The sequence below is a fragment of the Canis aureus genome, chromosome 11 (genome assembly GCF_053574225.1).
Source record: "Canis aureus isolate CA01 chromosome 11, VMU_Caureus_v.1.0, whole genome shotgun sequence".
Lineage (NCBI taxonomy): Eukaryota > Metazoa > Chordata > Mammalia > Carnivora > Canidae > Canis > Canis aureus.
In genome coordinates, this window is record NC_135621.1 from 7692237 (window position 1) to 7711871 (window position 19635).

The 19635-nt window shown below is 40.2% G+C and overlaps 2 protein-coding genes across 8 annotated transcripts in view; one reads left to right on the forward strand and one right to left on the reverse strand.

The window, feature by feature from the left end:
- Window positions 1-7855: 7855 nt before the first annotated feature.
- Window positions 7856-10109, reverse strand: LOC144323311 (uncharacterized). Of its 2 annotated transcripts, none has more exons than XM_077913639.1 (2): window positions 9197-10109; window positions 7856-9046 (listed from the first exon to the last, which is right to left on the reverse strand). In XM_077913639.1, exons 1-2 carry the CDS (start codon window positions 9980-9982, stop codon window positions 8981-8983), a joined length of 852 nt encoding a protein of 283 aa, XP_077769765.1. In that variant the 5' UTR covers window positions 9983-10109; the 3' UTR covers window positions 7856-8980. The 2 variants fall into 2 exon arrangements, with proteins under 2 accessions (XP_077769765.1, XP_077769766.1); XM_077913640.1 differs by having other exon boundaries at window positions 9177-10107.
- The window catches only part of USP15 (ubiquitin specific peptidase 15), a 122215-nt gene continuing 112552 nt past the window's right edge, over window positions 9973-19635 (forward strand). For 4 of the 6 annotated variants that reach the window (XR_013388722.1, XR_013388725.1, XR_013388724.1 and 1 more), the window contains exon 1: window positions 9973-10124. Coding sequence is in view for 2 of the 6 variants with exons in the window: in XM_077913630.1 (XP_077769756.1) it covers window positions 10036-10124 (89 nt within the window). In the remaining 4 variants the exon portion in view is untranslated. The remainder of the gene's footprint in view (window positions 10125-19635) is intronic. The other 2 variants (XM_077913630.1, XM_077913631.1) reach the window with 1 other exon arrangement.

Consider the following 19635-nt stretch of genomic DNA (forward strand, 5'->3'; position numbering starts at 1 on the left):
GAATATATCCTGCCAGCTCTTTCTGGCCTGCCAGGTCTCTGTGGAGAGGTCTGCTGTTACCCTAATACTCCTCCCCATAAAAGTCAGGGATTTCTTGTCTCTTGCTGCTTTAAGGATCTTCTCTTTATCTTTGGAATTTGCAAGCTTCACTATTAAATGTCGAGGTGTTGGATGGTTTTTATTGATTTTAGTGGGGGATCTCTCTATTTCCTGGATCTGAATGCCTGTTTCCCTTCCCAGATTAGGAAAGTTTTCAGCTAGGATTTGTTCAAATACATATTCTGGCCCTCTGTCCCGTTTGGCGCCCTCGAGAACCCCAATTAAATGTAGGTTTTTCTTCCTCAGGCTGTCGTTTATTTCCCTTAATCTATCTTCATGGTCTATTAATTGTTTGTCTCTTTTTTCCTCAGTTTCCCTCCTTGCCATCAACTTGTCTTCTGTGTTACTCACTCGTTCTTCCACCTCATTAACCCTCGTCGTTAGGACTTCTAGTTTGGATTGCATCTCATTCAATTGATTTTTAATTTCTGCTCAGGTCTACATCAGAGAATACTATTTCTATAGCTTTTAAGGAAATATATAAAAAATTCCTCAGTTGATTTCATAATCAGCTCTCCATATCATGATAGCAAATATGTAATAGAATCAATGTTGGTAAAGATTTCCTTCTTATCAGGGATTATGCTGAGTGAAGTAAGTCAATTGGAGAAGGACAAACAGTGTATGTTCTCATTCATTTGGGGAATATAAATAATAGTGAAAGGGAATAAAAGGGAAGGGAGAAGAAATGTGTGGGAAATATCAGAAAGGGAGACAGAACATAAAGACTCCTAACTCTGGGAAACGAACTAGGGGTAGTGGAAGGGGAGGAGGGCAGGTGGTGGGGTGAATGGGTGATGGGCACTGAGTGGGGCACTTGACAGGATGAGCACTGGGTGTTATTCTGTATGTTGGTAAATTGAACACCAATAAAAAATAAATTTATTATTAAAAAAAATTTCCTTCTTATCATTTGCCATAGATGACTCTTTCTACATTTTTAAATGCTTATTTACTCTCTTTAACATAGTTTTGAACTTTCACCTTAGGTAGTGTTCACATATTTATAAGATTTTGTTTCTTTTCCAAGTTTGTGCAATATGAAAATATAAAGCTAAAAAATGCAAATGTTAACAGTGTAAGAATTTGGGGGGAAATTTCCTTTATTTTAGAAAGCTAATAGTTCTGGAGTTTTAATTTTCTAATTTCTTTTAATTCTACTTCAAGAGAAAAAAGTTTGCAATTCATCTTTTTCTGAAAGGGCTGAAAGAAACTTACAGTACAAAGCCATTAACATGAGCTATTCAAATGCAGTTACAGCATATAGAGTCTAAAGGTCCTCACTTAAAAGCACCTAGCCTTCGCTCTACTAAAAGCAGGGTGTTTTTCTTTTTACCTTGATCTACTTCTATTTTCTATTAACCACTTTAAGTAGTCAGTGGAGTTGAGTGTTATTCTTAGTTTAATCTGCCTGCAAAGACATTTTGTTCCGTAAGTACTTATCAAGAAACCATTGTCCATATAAAGTTTTACCAAATGCCTTTGGAGATAGGAAGAAAGAAAGGGAGAGAGCGACTGAAAGAGGGAGAGAAGGAGGCAGGAAGGAGGGAGGAAAGGAAGGAAGAGAGGAAGGAAGGAAGGAAACAAGGACGAAAACTTTGGGCCACATGTATTGGTTTGTAATCTATCTTGGCTAGCAGTTATGTGTATTATCTAGCTCTATATGTACTTATAGCTCCATTTCTTATAAGTCACCTTGACTCAATTTCCTCTGACTATAATCATGAAGTTGGCTAACAGCTGTTTTAGCTTCCCTACACTTGATTCAGCATCTCTATTAGTAAGTCTTGATAGCATGTCTTTTGCATAGCATGCTGATAATTATTCTAGTACAACATGTCTAAAAGCTGTTTGGGGATCTATTGTCATCCATCCTGGCTTATATCTGGCCAGTTGAAACATAATCACCACAATTTATAAGCTCCAGGCTCCTACCTTTGATGGATATTTATTATAACTTGATGTTAAGAATCTAGTGTTATTGTCTACAAAGTTGAAATAATCTCATAATCACTTGGGGCATCTGGGTGGCACAGTTGGTTATGTATCTAAGTCTTGATTTTGGCTCAGGTCATGATCTCAGGGTTGTGAGATGAAATCTTGTGTCCAGCTCTGCGCTGAGTGTAAAGCCTGCTTAAGATTCTCTCTCTCTCTCTCTCTCTACCTGTCCCCCACCCCTCCCCTCTCTCTCCTCCTCCAAAAAAAAAAAAAAAAAAAATCTCATAATCACTGAAGACCTTGGCATGGCTATTACTTTCTGTATCATATCAGTTCTAGAGCCCATTGCAAAAAATATCTTCCATACTTTTGTCAAATAGTAATTGAGATAATATATCTTACTGAGGCCAATTCCTTATAATTGCTATCTATGACATATCTGTGTAGTGATACAGTAGATGGACATGTTGGTCAATTTTAGATCTAAAAAGATTTTGCTTTGTCTTAATTTCCTTAGGGTAGGAAATTAAGGTAGCTGTTCTACTATCTGTCTGTATTAGTTTTCTATTACTACTGTAACAAATTACCATAAACTTAGTGGCTTGAGACAACATAAACATATGATCTTACATATTTCTATAGTTTAGAGATCCAATACAGGTCTCACAGGCCTGAAGTTAAGGCATTGGCAACATTGTTCCTTTCTGGAGGTTTCAGAGTAGAATTCATTTCCTTATCTTTTCCTGCTTCTAGAAGCCATTTACATTCCTCAATCATGGCCCCTTTATTTCATCTTCAAAGCCATACCTCCATTGTCATATTAACCTCTGACCACAGTCAAAAAGTTTTTCCACTTTCAAGGATTCATGTGATTAGATTGGGCCCAATAGGATAATAGAGGATAATCTTCCCATCTCAAGGGGTTAAGGTTCCCCTTAACCCTAATCAAACCTGCAAGTCCCTTTTGCTATGTAAGATAATATATTCACAGGTTCTGAGATTAGGACATTGATATCTGAGGAGCCACAATTCTGCCCACTGTGTTGTCAGTCTATAGGTAAAATGACAGTGACACACATATTTAATCTGTTATGTCTCTCTTCTTTTGTAACCAGAGAACCTTCATATGCATATGAATATTTTTCTGTTATATTCTACTATGGCTTCCAAATGCATTGCTTTCTCCTTCAGAATACCTACATAGAAAAGACTGAGTAAAGCTGAAATTTTAATATTATCCTTTTAGCCCCTTCAGCAACTTGTTTTCCCTGACATGGGATACTATTAATTTTAACACACTGTCTAATGTCATCGCATAGCAGCTTTGTGATCTTAAGGAATTTGTTTAGTAACTGCCCCAGCTGAAGAAGGGAAAATATTTTGTAAGTAATTGATACTATATATGGAGTTCTATTAAGCACTTCACATTCATTATTTATTCTCTTTTGACTGCATCCTATGAAATAAGCCTATTTTTCCCATTTTACATATGAGGAAACTAAGTTTTCAGTGTTACAGAACTAACTAGCAAGTAGCAGAAAGGAGCGTTCGAATATAGGTCTTTCCAATCCTAAAATGTATACTCTTTCCACTATATTCTATAGACATTTCCATAAACATTAAGTTGAATTACATGTGGAGTGTATTATTATTTCCTGCCTATCTCATGAATCCTTCCTACTGTGGAAATCATTACAAATACATTATATAGTAGACTTGGGCCACTAATCATTTTAGCAATCCATCATTGACATATTTTAAAAAGGCCTCGACAGTAGTATACTGGTGAGCGACAAAAAGCAAAGGTAAATATTTTATAAAATTACTAACTTGGGGACCCCTGGGTGGCTCAGCAGTTAAGTGCCTGCCTTCAGCTCAGGGTGTGATCCTGGAGACCTGGAATCGAGTCCCACATCAGGCTTCCTGCATGGAGCCTGCTTCTCCCTCTGCCTGTGTCTCTTCCTCTTTCTCTGTGTGTCTCTCTCATGAATAAATAAATAAAATCTTTTAAAAAATAATAAAATAAAATAAAACCACTAAATTGTTTTATCTTGTTGAGGTCTTCTAACAGGCCCTTAATAGAGTATGTAGTGCCCTATTGCTTAGAGTTAGCTGGAAGACAACATCATGAAAATGCCTCATTAAATGTCTAAATCACTCCTGGAACATGCATGTATTTGTCAAGACCTGCTATTGTATTGTTCTAAAACTCTTTGTAAGCAGTTTAAATCTTTTTGCTATCTAAGCCAAACTGAAGACGAGGATTGATCAAATAGAAAGTCTGAATAATTCAGTCCTCTCTTGGGAGAAAACAAGTTAATGTCTCTGGAACAAATGTAGTTGCAGAATCAGTTGTAGTTGCAGTTGTAGTTGCAGTTGTTGTGGATCATTACAGAACTCTCTACTTCACTTTGAATGTGTAGATTTTCAAAATCCATGAACATAAAATAAAACATTCTTAAACTCTTGCCCAAAGCTGATATAAAGTAAAAATGACCAAGTATATAAAGTTAAGATCAATTGTTTGTTTGATTTAACTTGTTTTTTAAAATTAAAATCAGGATGTCTAAAATGATTTTGCTTTCTAAAGTTCATTATTAGGAAGTTTGGGAAAAGATTCAGAGGCTGCTTACCATTTCCTTCTGTTTTTTTTTTTCATGAAGTGGTTCTTTATCAGCCTTGAATCTGTCAGTAAATATAGATAACAAAATCTAAAACAGATTTTCCCTACTAGCAATCTTGACTCAATCTATATTACTCATATATCTAGGATAATACAAATCTTTATTGGAAAAGTCTCTCACCATACAAGTACCTTTCATTTAAAAACATCTAGGAACCACAGGATGTACTACATCTCTTAAGGACTTTTTCTTGTTCATGATAGAATTTAAGGCCTATAAGGCTATTTGATTTGTTTATTGATTCAATTCAGTTTAGTTCTATTATCACTCAGAGAGTATCCACTATAGTGTAGGCTGACATCAACCTTCAGGGTAGTGCCAGCTCTCAGAGCCATTTGTGTGTGCTACCAAAAAAGAAAATTCAAGTAGCACTTCAGATTAATCAATTCCCAGACTTCAGGCCCATATTAAAATGAAACTTTCCAGAACCTTTGGGGTAGGAGATATAATTTTGCTTGTTCTAATTTTTTAATTTAAATAACTTTCATTGGGGCACCGGAGTGGTCCAGCTGGTTAAGTGTCTGACTCTTGGTTTCGGCTTAGGCCACCTTCTCAGGGTCCTGAGATTGAGCCCCCATCAGCCTCTGCTCAGTAGAGTCTGCTTAAGTTCTTTCTCCCTCTTCCTCTACCCCTGGTCTCTGTGCTTACACATTCTCTCTCTCCCTCAAATAATCTTTCTTAAAAAACGTTATGTAACATTCATAGGGGCCGACAGTTCACTAGAGTCCCCATAACTTCTTACTATCTTAGCAAATTTGCTTTACCCGTTTATATTAGTTACATAGTATAACCCTTGCAAGAATTTGAGTTTTAGGGGATCCCTGGGTGGCTCAGCAGTTTAGCTCCTGCCTTTGGCCCAGGGTGTGATCCTGGAGTCCTGGAATCGAGTCCCACGTCAGGGTCCCTGTGTGGAGCCTGCTTCTCCCTCTGCCTATGTCTCTACCTCTCTCTCTCTCCCTCTGTGTCTCTCATGAATAAATCCCTCAGAGTCTAATCACCCTATTTCGTGAGGAAATGAGGAAACTAATGCTCACAGGGATTAAATGACTTGACCAAGGTTATCCAACTGGTTAGAGGCACTGAGCCAAACTAAAAAGTCCTAGTATAGTGGCTCTTTGTACAAGACACTGTATTCATTTCACTACTTTTTCTTTCTCCTTGTCAGGACCTAACATTTGTCTGAAATAAGGAGCCTCTGTATTTTTTTTAAGTTTTAAAAACTGTATCACAGCACTTACAATTTCTATTCATATCTCGAGTTTCAAAATGTCATTAACAGATTAAACACTTTACTACATGCTGTTTTGGTGTTTGCACTACTCCCCTGCCTTTTCACTGCCTTTTAGCTATCTAGAGAGCTAGAAATGGGAGAAGAGAATGATAAAATTACTAAAGAGAAAAGAATGGTTCGGAGGAGTGAATAAAATCGGGGAGAGAGGGGGTTATCAGAGGGAGTAACTGTAGAGGAATAACAAGGTAGAAGGAAGAAATGAAACAGAGCTTACTGAAGACCAAAGGTAGTAAGAGTTGAAAAATAAAGACAGCAAGGTATCAATCATTGCTGTTTTGGGGGATGTGCTCATTCTGAAAAATTTTTCCTTAGGCTTATGTAGCTAGCACCAAACAATATTGTGAATTAGATAAACCTTGTCTTGGGCTTCTCTGTATTTTCTTCCATTCAACTTTAAAAAAATGAAAAAAAAAGTTTTTTTCCCTCTTCTTTCTGTGGTCCATCTGAAAACTGACTCTCATTTGACACCTCAGGTTTAAACCTTACTCTCTGCCGAAGTATTTACATCTGAAGTCCTATCTTTTAATTGGTGTGTATAAGAACCTTTCTGAAAAGGATTTAAACATCAGTGAGAAGGAAATTATTTGGAGGATCAAGGAACCCTTCCTAGAGCATCTCTAATTTCAAATCCTACTCTGACTTTATGTAAGGTATACTTTGTTTATACCAATCCTAATTTCTGAAGTTCTCAGCATACTCCTTTCCCCTCCTCAAAGCCCTAGGTTAAGGTTTTAGTGGACAAGAAAAGCCTAGAGAGTCTGAGAATGAGAATGTAATGATCACCAAGCAAATAGTACATTCTTACAAGGTTAACTAAGGGAATCCTCTGGACACTGATTCCAAATAAGCAATGTAAGTCCTAGTTTATATTCAATTATCCATGTGATGTAAGAGAAAGTTACATTTTTCACCAATTGCTACCGATTCAGAAGGGAAATGGATCTCAACTAATTCAATGTTTATGAACAATCTTATTTCTCTACATAATTGAAAGTAGAAGCACAAGTAAAATAATCAGAATTTCCATAAATTAGTAGACTAAGGTCATTAAAAAGTTGACTGCTATACTCAAGATCAATTTCACAAAAACGTGAGTAAACCATCGTGCTGTACTCTGTAAACTTATACAGTAATGTCAATTGTTTCTCAATAAAACCAAATGGGGGTAAGATCATAAAGATTGGTAGAAAAATTGAAACTAACCCCATACTTCTAGATTTGGGGGCTAGACTGCCTGGTTTCAAATCTGAATTCTGTCAATTGCCTCAATCCACCTCTACAGAATGGGAATAATAATACCTACCTCATAGGGTTGCTATAAGGAGCAAGTTAATATTTTTAAGTGTTTAGAACTGGTCTTGGAACTCTAGAAGTATAACTGTTACTTCTTTCCTGTCTCTGAAGGCAACTAATTAAGTCTACAAAATGACCTCATAAACCTGATGCACAATTCAAATTAACATTGAACTTCTTTATGTATCTCCAGTTAACTCATTGCCTTGAAGGTGGTGCAAATGAAAAGTTTATTTTACTTTGTTGCATGGGTACAGGCTTCAACATTTCAAATATGCATGTTCTTTGAAAGGAATCTGAATAGCAGACTGTGCATGAGGCATCACTTCTCATTTATGCTATGTGTATAAAATGACAGAGGGCATTTTTAAAAAAGATTTTATTTATTTATTCATGAGAGACACACAGAGAGAGAGAGAGAGAGGCAGAGACGTGCCCGACTTGGAACTCGACCCTGGGTCTCCAGGATCACGCCCTGGGCTGAAGTCCATACTAAACTGCTGAGCCACCTGGGCTGCCTGCGAGCATGGTTTTGACCTCAGGGCGAGCATTTTGACCTCAGTCTGTGAGCGCTTTATTGAGATATAATTTATATATTACATAATTCATCCTATCACCAGGAAACAACATTAGTGCTCACTGATTGGCTATTATGTCTCAGGCAATAAATACATATTGTTCCATTTAATCTTCATAAAAATCGTTTAAGCCAGGTATTAATATCCCTAATTTTATGATTAAACTAAAAGTACTTTGTAGCTAGATGTTGAGATGACGTTCCAACTCCTATTCCTATGACTCCAATAGTCTTCCCGTATACTGCTGCGAGAGGCAACTTTTTCCTTGGAAAATTATTTGTCTTTCAGAGGTTAGCTGGGAGGAGGAAAACGTGACCCTTTGATGGTACTCACGGTTAGAGAAACTAATTTTTTAACCTTTTCTTATGAGAAAAGGCAAATAATATAAGAAACAGCAGTAACTGGAAGCTTCTTTCAGACCCTCAGATCAAGGACGACATGATAATGCAAAATAGTTTTATTTTGAAGAAAATAAGCAACCACGATGCTGATACGCACACATCATGATGCCAGGATGCACTACTTCTATTTGGAAGGGCTCAGTACTCCTCACTAGCATAACTGCATCCCTCTTTACCGCATTTCCACCAAATGAGTTAGGCTAGACCTTAAAAATGGGGAGATAAGAGGTCATGCGGGGATTCTTTTTTTTTTTTTTTAATTTATTCATGACAGACAGAGAGAGAGAGGTAGAGACACAGGCAGAGGGAGAAGCAGGCTCCACGCTGGGACCCGGACATGGGACTCGATCTCAGGACCCCGGGGTCATGCCCTGGGCCACCTGGGCCTGCCCCCATTCAGGGATTCTTTTTTTTTTTTTTTTAGATTTTATTTATTTATTAATGAGAGAGAGAGAGAGAATGAGGCAGAGTCACAGGCAGAGGGAGAAGCAGGCTCCATGCAGGGAGCCGACCGACCGCAGGATCGCGCCCCGGGGTCAAAGGCAGGCGCTACACCTCTGGGCCACCCAGGGATCCCCCCCGCCATGCAGGGATTCTTAAATGTCTTTGAGACTTTTCACATCACTTCCATCATCCTACAGTCACATTTCTGGACCTCCTCATGCTTGGAAATACTCCCAGGAGTTTTGCCACGATTCACTTGCAACAAATCCGGAGCTGGTCCTTAGGCAGCACGCTGCTAGCCACCAGCCGCACGCAGGTCTACAAAAAGAAAAGAAAACCACAAAGATGAACCCAGGGCAGCCCAGACTCTCCTCTTTTCAGAGCGGGTTTTCGACAGGAGAGGCGGCCGGAGGGCGCGCGGGGCTTGGAACCTGGGTCATGCACTCACCCCTCCGCTCACTGCCTGACCTGAGCGTTTGCTTGCTGAGCCTCGACTTCCCCATGTGGCACCGTGGCCACCCTAGGAGCCGGGGTTGCTAAAGAAGAGCGGGCACACGCCCGCGGGGAGACGTGGTTCGGGACGCGCTGGTGTGGGGCGAGGGGGACAAAGGTCTCGCACGTGTCCTTCCCTTGGCACCTGGCGCGACACACGCTGCACGCGGCCGGCGAGGCACCGCGCGCGGTTTGCACTGCAGCCCGGCGTCTGGGCGTGCCTGGGAGGCGCCACCGGCAGCCTCCGGAGGGTCTCCACCTGCCGCGGCAGGAGGAGGGCGGGAAGGAGCCCGGGGCGGGCGGGGGGAGGGGGGGATGCACGGAGCCCAGCGCTGCGCTCGGGCTCCAGCTCGGGCTCCAGCTCGGGCTCCAGCTCGGGCGGGTCTTTGTTCGGGCGCCGATCTCCGGCTGGGGCTCCGCGAGCAGCTTCTCGGAGCCGCCGAGCCGTCCGGCCGCAGCTCCGGGTCCGCACGCCCCCCGCCGCGCCGCGCCCTCCAGCCGGAGCGGACGCGCAGACGAGCGCGCGCAGGCGGCGGCAGGCAACAGGGCGGGGAAGGCGGGGAAGCGGCGGACCGCGGGGCTGGAGGAGCGGCCCCCCCGGGAGGGCGCAACCCCGGCAGCGCCCGCGAGGCGGGGGGCGGGGAGACCCCGGCCGCCCGCTCCGGCCGCCCCCGGGCCCGCCCGCTGTCCCGAGGCGGCCCCCCCCGCGCCAGCGTCTGCTTTGGTCTCGCCCTGCGGCTGGGCGGGGCCGCGCGACGCCATTCCCACAATGCTCCGGGGCGTGCCGCCGCCGTCGCTGCCGCCTGTGGAAGAAGATGGCGGAAGGCGGAGCGGCGGATCTGGACATCCAGCGCTCCGACATCGCGACGCTGCTCAAAACCTCGCTCCGGAAAGGGGACACCTGGTGAGGGAAGGCGGCCGCGGCGGCCGCGGCGGCGGGAGGGCGGCGGAGGCCCGGGCGGGGGCTGCGGGCCGCTGTCTGTCGCCAGTGACAGGTGCGGGCAGGTCCGGCGGCGGCCGCCCCGGGCGAGCGGGGTGTCGGCGGCCCCCGGACGCCGGGGGCGAGGATCGGAGCCGGGGGGGGGTAGGGGGGGCCGGGGCTCGCGGCCGGTCACGGCGCGCCCAGCGGCCTGGGGGGAGCGGCGGCGGCGCTGGTCCGCCGGGCCCCCGCGGCGCCGCTCCCACCTCGGGCCTGCCCGGACGCCGGCTCCCCGCGGCGGCCCGCGGTCGGGCGCTGACAGCTCGGCGGCCCGCGCCGCTGCTCCGCTCGCTTCCTCCCGCGGCGTCTGCCGGCGAGCGAGTTGCTGGCTGGCCCGACGCCGGCGTTCTTCCGGGAGGCGGGCTGCACAGGTGGGCCGGCCCCGGCACCTCCCGCGGCGCGGAGCCCCCAGCCCCAGCCCCCCGGCCGGAGGAGGCAGAGTCCGGGACCTCGGGCCGAGCAGAGGGGGAACCACGTGGTCCCGGGCTTCGGCGGGGGCTCGGTCGGGACCCGCCGCGCCTCTCGGAAGCGCAGCCCTTCCCTCCCGGGCGGGCGAGCCGCAGGCCTGCACGAAGTAGATAAGTCCGCTGGAGGCTCAGCGCGCTTGCTACCCTCGAGACCTAGGAAATAGCAGAGGATGCAAACGCCGGAGGTAGCACGCGTAGGGATTTAATACCGGTGGTGGTCGGCACTGCTTAAATACGGGAATACGTGACCTAAAGGGCAAGTGGTGTTTGTCAGGAAGAAGAGGAGGGATGTGCTTCTTCATATACAGTGACCGCTGTTTTCTTGTCTGCTTGTCACCGTAGCGGCGGTGTAGGATGCACGGGCCCCTCTACGACTTGGTGGAGGGAACGAACCTAAGACTGAGACCTGGTTAGGTCCCCGTTTCACCGCCTCACCTGGGGCAGGACTTGGAGGACAGGCAGTTTGAATCGCTGTGCACCCCCCCCCCCCCGGTCTTCATCCGTGAAGTGGGCAACGAAAATTCCGTGATAGGGGTGTACTCTCTCGATCTTGAGGAGGTATTCCAAGACATTATCTGTTTAGGAGAGGACGTTAAGTGTTAGTCGCTGTGTTGTCCCCGCCACTTACTTCCGATAAAATGCTGTAGTATTAGTGGATTTTGAAGTAAGTTAGTAGATGGCAGTCTTGGGACTTGACTTTTAAGTGTTTTTTGATCTAAGTCTTGGTACTTTTCTTCCTACTTTGTTGGGCTACATACATTCTGGGTTTATATGGTGAAAATCCCTAACGGTGTAAACATGCACTTGTTGCACTAGAACAGAAAATACGATCTCTAGATGATTTAATGATCATTACTGCGCATGTCAGTGTTTGTAAGATGTTTATTCCTGTGTGGAAGTTGGATATTTCCTAGGACACATAATTACCTTGGTCTTTGGATTATTAAAAGATAAATTAATCCTTGCTTCCCATTAGTTAACCTGTTCCCACCTCATAAAAAACATAAATGGGGATCTCTATCCTCTTAAAAATGGCTATGATTCAGATGGATATTACTTCTTTTTAATGTTATGTTTTTGGTACTCTGAGTAGTAGTTGGTGGTACTCTGAGTAGAGACACAGGCAGAGGGAGAAGCAGGCTCCATGCAGGGAGCCCGACGTGTGACTCGATCCCAAGACCCCGGAGTCACGCCCCGGGCTGAAGGAGGCGCTAAACCGTTGAGCCACCCAGGCTGCCCTGGAAATAGTCATAAAGAATAAATATAGGAAGTCGTAAATTTGAGTCTTTTAAATGCGTTCATTTTAAAGAAAGGGACATTGAAGACCACATATTTAGATAACAGCAGAATGTGGAATTTTGTTAAGATTTATTTATTTATTTGAGAAAGGGCTGGGGAGGGGCAGTGGGAGAGGGTGAAAGTCTTTTTTTTTTTTTTTTTTTTTTAATCAGGCTCCCGGCTAAGTGGGAAGCCTGATGAGCCTGATGTGGGGCTCAATCTCACGACCCTGAGAGATCCTGAGATCACGACCTGAGCTGAAACCAGGAGTCAGATGCTTAACCGACTGTGCCACTCAGGGTGCCCCAAAATGTGAACGTTTTTGTCCTCAAATTGATGATACCTCTTAGTTAAAGGGAAAAAATACCGGAGCAGGATGGTACTGAGGATTTGCAAAAACCAGTTTGGTTTAGGCCACTTAATTTGCAATTAGGTAAAATCTGTCAAAAAAGAAAATAGTTTAGAACAAAAGTTTGATTCAGAGTTTTAAGGAGAATAATTGGCTAAGTACAAATTTCATTATATATGCATGATTTCAGAACTGGTAAAGATTTAATAATTTGTTACTTGGGCTCATAGTTTTTGGAACTCACTACAACTTGTTTTTAACTTGTTAAAAAGTTGGGCAGCCCGGGTGGCTCAGCGGTTTAGTACCACCTTCCATCCAGGGCCTGATCCTGGAGTCCCGGGATAGAGTCCCATGTTGGGCTCCCTGCATGGAGCCTGCTTCTCCCTCTGCCTGTGTCTCTGCCTCTCTCTGTGTGTATCTCTCATGAATAAATAAATAAAATCTTAAAAAAAAGTTGTCTCTCTTTTTAATGCCTTTTTAAAAGATATTTGGATTAGCTGTTTATAGTTATTTGTGCAAATCCAGTCTGATATTTTATAGCTGAAATGGGTCATCTACAGATGGAACATTATCTTGGTATGTGTGTGTAACCATCTTGGAAAGATTGATGACTATTGAGAAAAAATGGAAGGTTTATCATAAGTTTATTCTTGAGAGTTTAATACTGATTTTTGATGTTATAGTCAAGTGCCTTAAGATGAATAATGAAAATGAAACTTAATTTCATTAGGTATTTGTGAGTACTTTCTGGATAAGGATTGTTTCATAGTACTCTGGTAGATAACTAACACTTAGGCAAGGGTGAAGATTCGGTTCTTCTTGAAAACTTGAGTTTCTGTTTATTTGTAAATAGTGAATGATTTTTATCTGCACACTGACTTTCTAGAGATGAAAATAAGTACACAAGTCTAGAATGAGGATGAATAAACTTTATAATGTGCTTAATACTAGACATAGACAAGCCCAAATTGATACAGGAGAGTTATACCTCTTAAAAAGATGAGGTGTGAAAGTGACACTGATCCTCCCTAAAAGTCCAGTAGTATCATAATACTGTTTGTTAATCTGTATTTTAGCTCAGAGGAGGTATGTAGAAAACCACGAACCACATTGTTTGAATTTAGTAACTATAGAAATAAGGGTAAAGGAACTAGAACTTGTTTAACTTAGATTGAATGAAAGATAACTTAATCTTCAGGTATTTGGTGGTTTTTCTTGATGAGACAAAAAGGAAAAAAAAATTTTAAGTACATTACATGTTAAGTATATTAGAGGTAGAGGAACCCATTTAAGGGAGATAGGTAGTTAAATGAGTTACAAAGACAAGTTGTAGGTTATGGAAAACTCTCTGACGACATAAGTAAATAAACATAACTACAAATTACTTCCCTGCTTTTATTAAATGTTATTCGACCAGTCATTTTCACTAATTTTTATGTATATGCAATGGTAATGCATAGCTAACTCTACAAATTAAAGTTTTGTGTCATTTTTGTATAAACTCTCATAACTCCAGTAGATTTTAAGGTACTTCAGAGACTAACTTTAACTCGTACTTAGAGTCATTTCAAATGTGTCTGACATTTTTTGTTTCAATAAATAGGCAAGAAATAGTCCATCGGATCAGTGAGGTTTTCATATTAGAATACACTCCTGATTCAGTTTAAGGGCTTTTCTTCGATTCTTGCTCTTTTACTTAGAAATCTTTGAGGCTTTATTTTATACAGTCTCTTAGGTTTGTGTAGCTTTTATTAACACTAACAGAAAATAACCTTATAATGACAAATCAGTTCATAATGTAAAGGGACACTATTAATCAGTGTAAACTCCAAATTGTTTAGTATATACTTGCTAAAGAAATTTTTACATTACTATTACTATAAATACTAATTTTAGTTGTGCCAAAGTGTTAACCACTAAATTAGGGTATGTGTCACATCATTTGCAGAAAATGAAACAGGAAGCAAAACTGTTTTTTTAGTGTTGCTAAATTGATGAAAATAAGGACAGAAATAGTGACATTATTAAAGTGTATTTTTCACAATTTAGTTGCTTAAAATCTAGAAAGGCATTTTTTCCTAATTTAAGCCTTTTTATAAGTGTTTAAATCACTTCTAAGTTGTTGGTGAATCCAAAATTAATGTACCTTGTTTTACCAAGAAGATCCAGAACTTTTTAGTCCATGATTTCATTTATCTATTTAGTGACATTCAGGTTTTATTTTATTTTTTCTAAATCATATAATTTTCCCATCAGCACATGTAAGGTATTAAATATTCTTTTTACAAGATAGTTTTGTGACAAATATATTAATCTTGCTAACATATACATATAATTAGAAAAACTTAGTTTGTCAGGCTATGATGGGTAGTATTGCATTTAAAAACACCATGTGCTAGGTACTGTTTTAAGTATTTACGTATGTTAACTTATTTACTCATCACTACAGTTCTAGGCCACTAGAATGTGAATGTGCTGTAATTCACATTTAGCAGGATAGGAATCCTAGGCCCAAGTGTTCACACAGTGATAAATCTGGGATTTGAACCCAAGTAGACTGGAGCTTTAATTCAGACCCAGAAGTCACTGTACTGTAACTGCCTCTTATTTTGTGCATTTAAAAATGTAGTTCCACTTTAAAAAGGAAAAACAAAAGGATATTTTTTTCTTTTTCATTTTAAATGGAATCTTTTATATCTAGGAGCAGAATTCTACCATTTTTATTGCAAACTTGTGTTTTATGACTGTTCAGTTTAGATATGGTAGGGTATATAGAAAATCTTACTGTCTTCTGAAAATCTGAATTTAATTACATTTAAAGATTAATAGATAACTAGCTCAATGTATAGAATAAATATTATCTTGATCCAAAAGTTCATTTAAACAAAAGTGGGATGATTTATTGTTGAAATTTTGAGTATCAATTGTTTATCAGTAATTGTAACCTTTTAGTAGAGACTATATGGCTCCTTCTTACATAGTTTTATAGAACTAACACATCAAGCAGATAGTAAGAGTTTACAGGATATTTTGTTTTAGTACTTTGTATTTTAAAAGTGTTGATTTACAGTAAACCACAAATACATTAGGATCTCTTTTTGGACTATGTATCCACAGGAACAGCCTAGCCCAGAAATGCAAATGTGAATGCTTGGTATTCTTTGTTCCTGTGTTTACCAACTGATTTTTTTTTTTCCAGAAACAGTTATTTTAGTGGGTTTTCAAAGTCAAAAGACATTTGAATTAAGACAGTAAAAGGTGCATAGAATTAAGACAGTTAAAGGTACATCTAACACTTTCCTGAAAACTAACAAGTAGCAACTGCAAAAAGATCAATTTTGCCATACTAGTCATTAGATATATCCATTTTATTACATAAGTTTAGAGTGATTTTTCTATTATTCACTTCGAGAATTACTTTATTAATAAGCCATGATTATTGATAAAAGTGAATTGAAACCATCAGGCATATTGGCAAGGAGATAAGGGGAAGGTTAAGAACAACTAATGAACGTGTTTTACATGCATCATCTGATTTGATCCTTCAAATAAGGCTCAAAGTATATGTTCATTTCTTATAGATAAGGAGTCTGAACTCAGGGAAATTAAGTTGATTTGCATGTGGTTCGAAGGTGATAATACCACCCATAGTGAATGAACATTTATTAAATGCTTACTGTGTTGTCCACTCTTCTAAATGCTCTGTAATTATGCAGCCTTTAAAGTGAGCGCTCTTAAGCGTCTGACTCGATTTCAGCACAGGTCACGATCTCAGGATGGTGAGCTCGAACACTGCATCAGGCCCTGTGCTCAGCACGGAGTCCAGCTTGTCCCCCTCCCCTCCCTGTACTTGTTCTATCTCTTTCTCAGATACATAAATAAAATCTTTTTAAAAAATGTTTTCTTGCTGTCATTACTCAAATACAATGCAAACAGTATTTCATTAAACTGTTACTCCTTCTTTAGTTCCTATATAGAATTATTCAGCAATTACTAAAACAATTGTTTTTCTTCCTTGACTCCATTCAGTTTGTCCCTTTATTTTCATTTCCCCAGTTTCCACTGTAATTCATACTATACATGAAGTCCTTTATTCATACTCTTTCCATCTATTTACATAAAGGAATGTAGTTTCTTTCAATTTTATTATCCAGTTTATACAGAAGTCACTACTAAAGAAACCTAGAATAAGACTGATAGTAAGTGACCTCAGTTTTGGATACAGATTAAAATGATGTATCTAAAGAATTATTACGAATGACTCCTCAAAAAGAAGTAAAGAAGATCAGATTGTAACATGAGGCAGGAAACCTCTGTAGTATTAACCTGTATTTTGTATTTGATTATGCTTACAACACTTAACTGCTTCTGTCAGTAAGATTCTGCATGGTTTCCTGGTAGATCTCCCCCCAAAAAAGGAAGGTAATGGCTAGCTGCCTTTTCTCTCCTTTTAGTTTTGAGAAGACCCAGATATTAGTGTGGTAATTCTTTACTGTTAAGGAAAATTGTGTAACGGAAGTAGCCATAGAAAGAACTTCCTTTGCTCTCACAAGCAAATCCAAGAGTGGCCTTGAGGCCAGGCTATTCTGAGTTTTAGAAAGCCAGATCAAGTTCCTTGAGTAAAATTTTACACAAAAAGATGAGTGGTAAGGGCGAAATGATCATGGTAAAAGAGACCTGATAATTTGGGTTGCTTTATATTATTTAACAATGTGTTTCAATAGCTTAACAAAGTTTAACAGTTTAATCAAGAGATTTATCTTTGATATAGATAGAAAATTTATATTTACAAATTCGAATGAATTTCAAGCTGTGGAAACTTAATTCTCTGAAGAGGTATAGTTAAGGAGGTACATGTACCATATAGATATGGTGATGGTTACAAAAATTACTATGTGTTAAGAGCTGTATTTTTAAATTTTATTTATTTATTCATGAGAGTCACAGAGAGAGAGGCAGAGACACGGGCAGAGGGAGAAGCAGGCTCCATGCAGGGAGCTCAATGTGAGACTCCAGGATCATGCCCTGGGCCAAAGACAGACATGCAACTACTGAGCCACCCAGGCATCCCAAGAGCTTTGTATTCTCATTTTGCGATACAGAAGCTGAGATACAGTTAGATGTACCTAGCCATACACTTGGGCCAGTGATAGAGCAGAGATTCTAACCTGTGCAGTCAACTCAGAAGCCTGCATTTTAAACTGTATTGCTTGCCTGTGAGTCATAGAGCCATACCCATGTTATGGAAACAACTTTTTGAGAGATGAATATTTTGAAGTTTTAAAATCAGGCAGTGATAGCTTTGGCATATTAAAAAGAGCGTTTTTGTCTGTTATCCATTGGAGAAGACTGTAGGATTTTCTGGGGGCGCTCTCCTTGGTTTAGCATTCTAGTCCTAGCAGTCTTATTTCTAATTAGTACAGCTCTGCCTTGGTACTGGTGGTGGTTCTCATTTCTTAAAAATGATTTACTCATTTCTGCTTCATATGACATTACATATCATTCATATAATTTCAAATAAATTTTACTAATTCCTGAACTTCACTTACTTCAAAAACTAGTTCAGTACCAATCTCTTAAAATCATCTCTAATAATCTCATCCAGGCATATGTCCTTCTACTCTTTAAAAAAAAAAGGCTTTATTGTGATATAATTCACATATGGTATAATTTGCCCACCTCAGATGTAGTTTACTAGGCTTTGATATACTTACAGAATTGTGCAACCATTACCTTAATCAGTGCTGGAATATTTTTATCGCCTCTCCCCCAAATCCTCCATACCTATTTGCAGCCCCCTGCTTCCCAATTTCTCCTCAAATCTCCCTGCTCTAGGCAGCTGCTAATGTATTTTTTGTTCTATAGATTTGCCAGTTTGGGATATTTCATATAAATGGAATCATGTATGTGTTTGGCTTTTTTCATGAAGTATTAGTGCTTTATTTCTTTTTATTGCTCAGTAATATTCCATTGTATAGATAATGTACCATATTGAATCTTTTTTTTTTTTTTAATTCATTCATGAGAGACAGAGAGAGAAAGAAAGAGAGAGAGAGAGGCACAGACACAGGCAGAGGGAGAAGCAGGCTCCATGGAGCCTGACATGGGACTCAATCCCAGCCCCCAGTACCACACCTGGGACTGAAAATGGCGCTAAGCCACTGAGCCACCCGGGCTGCCCTACCATATTGAGTCTATCCCTTCATCAGTTGGTGGACATTTGGGTTGTTTACATTTTTGCCTGCTAAAAATAATCCTGCTATGAGCAATTCATGTGCAGGTTTTTGTGTAGACATAACGTTGATTTCTCTTGAGTATATACCTAGGAGTGGAATTCCTGGGTATTTATATTTAATTTTTTTGAGGAGCTGATAGGCTCTTTTCCAAGGTGGGTGCAACATTTTACGTTGCCATCAACAGTGTATGAAGGTTACAATTTTTCCACATCCTTGACACCACTTGTTAATGCCTTTTTTTTTTTTTATTACAGCCATCTTAGTGGATGTAAAATTATATCTCATTGTAGTGTTGATTTACATTTTCCTAATGGCTAATGATGTTGCACATCTTTTCATATATGTGTATTGGCCATTTGTATACCTTCTTTGGCAAAACGTTTATGTAGATCCTTTGCCCATTTTAAATTAGATTGTCTTTATATTACTGAGTTTTAAGAGTTTATGTTGTCTAGATACAAATCCCTTATCAGAGAGATGATTTGCAAAATTTTCTCCCATTCTATGGGTTTTCTTTTCACTTTTACAATCTTACTTGGCCTCCTTCCTGAGTTCCTTTTTTGTCTTAGTTTAGATGTAAAAAGAGGTCATAAAAATTAGTTCTTGCAAAAAAAAAAAAAAAAAAATTAGTTCTTGCTAAGTGATGAATTTAATGTGCAAAGTAGAAAATAGGTTGGAAATGCTTAAAATTTAAAATGAAGATATAAAGAGATTAATCAAGCTATTGTTTTATTTGAAAGAATTTCTTAGCTTTGGTTAAGTTTTTTACTGAAACAATGAAATTCTGAGTTATAGTTTGGAATTTTTTTTAAAAAGCCTGTGAATTATCTGGCTTATAATCATTTAAAATGCTAGAAATTATCAGTATCTCCTTTAGTATTGAAAATGGTTTTATGCTCTTGCTATGTAAATGTAAATGTACCTATTCTGCATAAGATAGTTATAAAACATTTTTCCAAAATTGTGTGCTACATTGGATTAGGCTGAAAAAAAAATTTGTATATTTTCTTAGTTGTAAAGGAGTATGTTTACTTTGAAGAGAAAAAGGTAGGATTTTAAGAAATAAATGACAATATGTTAGGCAATTTAGCAAGAATTGCTTATGT